Source organism: Schistosoma haematobium, chromosome 6 (genome assembly GCF_000699445.3).
Source record: "Schistosoma haematobium chromosome 6, whole genome shotgun sequence".
Taxonomy (NCBI): domain Eukaryota; kingdom Metazoa; phylum Platyhelminthes; class Trematoda; order Strigeidida; family Schistosomatidae; genus Schistosoma; species Schistosoma haematobium.
Genome location: NC_067201.1, coordinates 7,644,045 through 7,650,044, shown reverse-complemented (window position 1 = coordinate 7,650,044; position 6,000 = coordinate 7,644,045). Strand labels below are relative to the sequence as shown.

Sequence of the window (6,000 nt, the reverse complement as noted above, 5' to 3'; positions counted from 1 at the left end):
CGGAGCACATCGCAGGTGAGTAGAAAAGCCAAGAGCGAACAAAATACCAGTGGCACACATGTTTTCGCACTGAGTTATCAATACTTGGGACCTGCTACCAGAAGCAGTGGTGTCCGCACCTACACTTTATTCATTCAAGAGAAGACTAGACACTGTTAGAAGCATGTTAGAAAAGGAAAAACATAGACTGTAGGCTTTCTGTTCTTTCTACACAAATGTGAACATGAGGTTTTAGTCTAATAAAAGATCACCTTGATCCTTGAGATTTACGAATAAGTGAAGCCGTAATCAAGTCATAAGTTTTCTAGTGAACGTCTACCAAAACTCAGGTACATATCGAAATGGAAAAAAAAACAGGATTTAGAGTTGTACGTGAATTTAGCGCATAGTTCAAAGATGCCTTTTGGCGGGTTTGGGTTTTCTCAGGGTTGCTATGACAAGGTGTGATATTGTTAGTTAGATGGATTTACTTCACTACACATTAAAGTGTAAAAAGGTTGTACAGTCATATTTGGATTCACATGTAAACAAACAGGATCTACTTGACGATTTTTGTGCACTTGTGAGTCTCTATGTAGAAATATGTATATTGTACCTTGTTCTTATTTCAAATATTCTGTGGAGCGAATATGTTTAGTACTAAAATTCGACGAAGTAATTTTGCTAATTTAGTATGCTTTACTCGGGCAAGAGTTTTGACAGTAACTCTTTGTATTGGTGATGCTAAAACGTCTGTTCTAAGACATGTTTATATATATATATATATATATATATAATTAGTTTATAAATACACTTAGTGATAGATCAGGAACCCAGTGGTCAAAATGTGCAGTATGCATATGTAACCACTGTGGTGGAAAACGCCTATAGGTTGTTGCCTTAAGATGTAGCACTTTTCGGTGAAACTCTACTTTATGGACGACCTTTGAACGAATTTTTAAGTGACCTTGAGGACATTAGTCAATCAGAAGAGAGTTAGTATGAAGTGAAAATATATAATAAAAAAGTGATGAATTACAATGGATATTCTTCTTTTACATTATTTAAGAACTTGTTGAGGTTTGATATAGGTTCAGAAGTTTTGAAATCATAGTGCATGCGGTATAAGAACTCGTCCATATGACTCCATAATAATCGTCCTCTGGAGCCGTGGTAGGGTCTTAAAAAATACTTCAGCCTAGACCACATGCCCTCAATGTTGTTTGTATGGACCCCCCGTCGTTGGATCAAAGAAATGACGTTTGTGCACCACCACATGATGCACAAAACCAAGTCTCGAGAGGCATCTATACGCTTTCCAATCATCGGTATAGCCGCAGCTAATGTTACTGGAGACTTTATGATCCAATTTGCAACGATTATCATGGTTTGTCTTAGCCTTAGCCGTGACCGGGCAAAAAAAGTGCCAGTTCGAGCAGATTTTTTTCTACAACATATAGTACAACGAAATACAATGTCATCGCGACAGTCTGCACACCGTGCTGCGGTCATTTAATTGCCGCAGTCACAGACACAGGAACTTCTTAATAGTCCCATCTGCTGTAGTCTCTCAACGATCACCTATTCTCTAAAATCTGCTGTAAAACGATCGAATGTGAGCATCTCGCACTGAACTTAGCGCCGTGACCTTGAAATTCCCTAAACGCTTCTGATTGGCTCGTCCATAAATTAGAGTCCTACCCACTTTTCTCACTCATTATTATCCTGTGTAGTTAAGTCCTTGGGATTTGTTTACCTTAAAGGTTGCAAAGGTACCGGAAATATATAACGAAGTTTAAAAAAATCGACTATTAGACTAATCGTTTTTGTGTTAGTGGCTATGCACTGCTGATTCCCCACTAAAAGTTACTAACTTAGTGAACTTTTCATTCATTCATTCAGTAACAACGTAGAACTTCGTACGTACGTGCATCAGTTCGAGTTGCCACACCACATTAGCAACTTTTCATTGGTCTATATACAGTGAAAAGTCTTTTCTAGGGAACACTGCGCAAAATGGGTGGGGTAGTGATATTCAACAGCAATATGACTTAGCACTTCGGTCCCTCAATAAAATCTACTGACGTTACCTCCAACTATTTCTCATGTGATTTTTGTGTTATTGTGATATCTAATGGAAACGATTTCTTTTTGTCATTCTGGCTGGAAGAAACGTCTCTGTGCAACTGTTTGGGACTGCAGTGGGCAAATTCGAGCAAAGAACCCAAAGCAGCAGTCGTAAAATTATATAAATTTGCTTCATGTGGTTGATCTTCACTATCCAAACACGATTCCGTACAAACAATTAACTTCCAAAAAAGTAATATATATATATATATATATATATTACAAGTACTACTGCAAAATGTACTCCATTTGTTGAGACTATAGTATAGAATTGCTTAATATAAACGTTCGGTTTGTTGTTTCATTTTCCTTTGTTTTAGGCTTTCCCTGTAAATATACTAAATGATAGGTCACGAACTGAGACCATAGTTTCTGTCGTACAGAATCGTTCTTCTGATAAAAGCGCGTATGTTTAATATTTTTTTTTATTTTATGAGGGCTGAAATTTACTTACTGTGAAGTGCTACTCATAATTCAGTAATGAATAGTTTTAAGTTACACTAGTATTCAGACAGGTCCTAAAAGTAACTTAAATTTGCTTTGCCATTTTAATAGTATTATGCTCGTGCTTGTGTTCATTGAAGACGCACCTTCAGTTCTTCCCCAGGTGACGTAAAGCAGTACAAATACCATGTGATATGATTTAAAAATTGGGAAACAAGTTTTTTATATTGTCTAACAACTAAGAAGCTATTTGCTGTAATATGGATACTCATTTTTTTGAGTAAACTGATCAACTTTTTAATAAATAGGTTAAATTTGATCGAAACCATAAAGTTGTGACTTCAGGATTTACCTTGAAACTTGTACTTCGTCGCGAAATTCTTGTTTCATGTTATTTTCAAAATTAATGTTCACAACACATTTGTTTAAACTGTGAGCTTTCTATCATTTAGTCTCACTTTCTCACTACTTGATTCGTAGGTGGGATTTGTGAAATATTTTGTGTATTGGCTTATGGACATTATTGTACTCATACTACGTTGTAATGTAAAACAAACGACTGGAAGTTGTAGACAACTCCGAGATCGGTTGTAAATGTGAAGGAAGTTCAAATTCGTCAGTGATTTCAATGACTACTCTGGTAGCGGAGCTTAACTCCGGTTGGATATGCACAGCAATTCGGGTATCGAGTAGTTTTTTATGATGCCACTAATGTCTCTATTATCACCAGCTAACCGACTACTGCTACTAATACGAGGTCATATTATTGACCTAGACTGCCAGATAATTAGAAATGAAAGACAAGACCTTTATCCAGATGGGCAGTTTTTCGTATAATAGAATAACTTGTTTATATATTAAAAATATAAACACAAAATAGACATGATTAAATATCGTAGGCGACTGGGAGAAATTAGCTTGTAGGTCACTCATTATTTAATCACTTGTTAATGATAGGCCTAATCCTTGGGCTTCATATTAGACAAAAACCTTTTCTTCTGGCTAAATGATTTTTTGTTTAATATCAGTTCATTTGGAGTTTGTGGCCAATACTCCAGTCAAATAAAGTTATCACTCGGCCTTATCTTACCATTGGGTTTATCTACCGGTTAGCACTTTAATTAATTTTGACGATCGCAATCCCCATCCATTCAGAAAATTACACCCCCACTCTATAACAACTGGCTATTCATAGACTGTAAGTCATTACCTATATCCCTTTGCTCTGTATGTTAAATAGCTATAAGGACCCAAGCGATGGAATATCTAAGGGAAATGCGTATATGCATTATTGTTACAACCAAATGTTCAATTTCAGCTTCTTTTTTTAAATAAGACGTCATAAATGTGTAGATTTCGTTTCGAGATATCTTTAAAAGAATTTCAGAGACTTCGGTGTAATGACTTCAGTTTTCTCCAATTAGTGAGCTCTTTATTGCTCCCGTCTTTATTTCTTATTGCTTTTTCTTGGGATTTTTTTAAAACTAGCCTATTTATTTTCTCTCGAGCCAAGGATTTGATTTCGGATCTATCGGATATTCCAGCATTAATTGATTTGATTGTTTTGGATAAAGACTTCTCTTGTGAGGCAACAAGTAAGATATTTCTTTGTTTTTGAAGTAAATTTACAGTTATTTTATTCCGACCATCATAATCTCGAAAGAGAATCGTAGAGTCGAGACATTATAAACAAAATTTGCTGGTTTAATTAATACCCGATATTTTAGTAGTAAATTGTATTCAATATCACACTGAAATATTTATGTAATTGCTCAATTGATTGATACGGTTGCTCAAATAGATGAGGTAACCAAAACCGAGTTTTTCAATTCAAACTGAATCAACACCAAATGACCAAATCATGAGGTAACTGACTAAGTTAATTTATATTAGGAGATTGAGGTAGCATGGTCATTAGTTACTTGTCTATTAATAAATAATTGACAGAGAATAAGGTTGTAGATCATTGAGCAATCAATCCGTCTTTTCTGGCCATTGTAACAATACTGTTAACAACTTACGATCTGAGATTATATGTTTTTTAAACTGGAACTTGAACACCTTGGAAATTTGTCATTTATTTTCATTTTTATTTTCCTAGTACATATATCCTAATGGAAGAAAATTGAAGAGATCAGTAATTTAAGATCTTAATGAAAGTTGGTTATACTTGGTTTTTATTAATGTTGGGAAACCGAGTGACCAATGCTGAGGTGGGACTCATGATACTAGGTACATATAGCAAACTAAAACGCGACATCAATGTATAAAGTCATTGATAGCTGTTCCAAGTCGTGTTAGTGGGGCTTGACTACTCGGTTGGGGTTCGCATGATTATCGTTACCGATTGTTGGAGAAGTTAAGTGATATGGTTCAGGATCGGTCAAAATATCACGGGCACATTTACTCCTTATCTTCTTGTAGATCATGAGTTCCAAAGTTATCTTGTGCTTTTTTGTTCCACGAATTTTTATTTTCTTAAGTTGTATTGTTTATGCTTTCCATTTTCTACTACCGTTGATATTATTACTACTTTCACTACTCTGGTATCTCGCCGCCCTAATATAGTATGTCAGCTTAATCCGATGCACGTATATGCCCAGATTCTATGTTGCTTGTGAGTGACTGACTGACTGCCTGTTATCTGGGTCCCGCTTTTATTTTTGTTGTCATGTTGAAAGTAATTTAGGTTCGCGGAATGATAATAATACTAATAATAGTATCAACTGAAAATAAAGTTTTGCATAATAGTTAGTGGTTGGTTAAATTAGTAACTTACAAGTATCACTTGGTTTCAGGTCTCAAATCGGTGAGACTATAATTTATGGACGACCTTTGAGCAGCGCTAAAATGACCTTGGAATGTCCAGCTACTTACTAGGGTTAAATGGAACTTATATGTCGGTGTGAGGAATTAGGATTAGGATATACAGTTGAACGTCAGGGTTAGAAATTAGATTTAATAAGTTCATCACGAACTGACACCAGCTATAATGCCAAAATGGTATTTCGCCAAATAAGTGAATAAATTTCGCGCTAAAATCCAAGATCCATCTGTAATCTGATTGGTTCGTTCATAACTTATAGTCTCGTCGTTCATGTAATTACACTTCAGGTTTCACATAAAGTGTGTACAATCTTATATTAATTAAAATCTATGTAAGGATTTACAGGATTTCATGTATTTACAATCTTATCTACTTACATTTGTAAGCTTCAGCAAAGTAATTATACATATTCAATTAATAAGAACAACTGTGCATGTTGCGACAAAAATGTTTTTCAGCTATACTAAGTTTATTGACAAAACATTGTTTTTATATTCTGCTAAGTGCTAAAATCATTTGACACCTATGGAGTTGTAGGTTTGTTAAAGCATATAAATGTTGTCTTTGTTAAAACTTAATTAACTAACACCAACTTTTATATAGTTAACTAATCAGCATTTTTA

The 6,000-nt window shown here is 34.9% G+C and overlaps 1 protein-coding gene across 1 annotated transcript in view; it reads left to right on the top strand.

Moving 5' to 3' along the window:
- Positions 1-397: 397 nt before the first annotated feature.
- Positions 398-6,000, top strand: part of INPP5B_3 (Type II inositol 1,4,5-trisphosphate 5-phosphatase) — a gene marked incomplete at its 3' end in the record, with an annotated part of 50,759 nt that continues 45,156 nt past the window's right edge. The window contains exons 1-3 of the mRNA XM_012937050.3: positions 398-562; positions 2,427-2,512; positions 4,039-4,145. Of these exons, the coding sequence (XP_012792504.1) occupies positions 461-562; positions 2,427-2,512; positions 4,039-4,145 (295 nt within the window). The 5' untranslated portion in view covers positions 398-460. The remainder of the gene's footprint in view (positions 563-2,426; positions 2,513-4,038; positions 4,146-6,000) is intronic.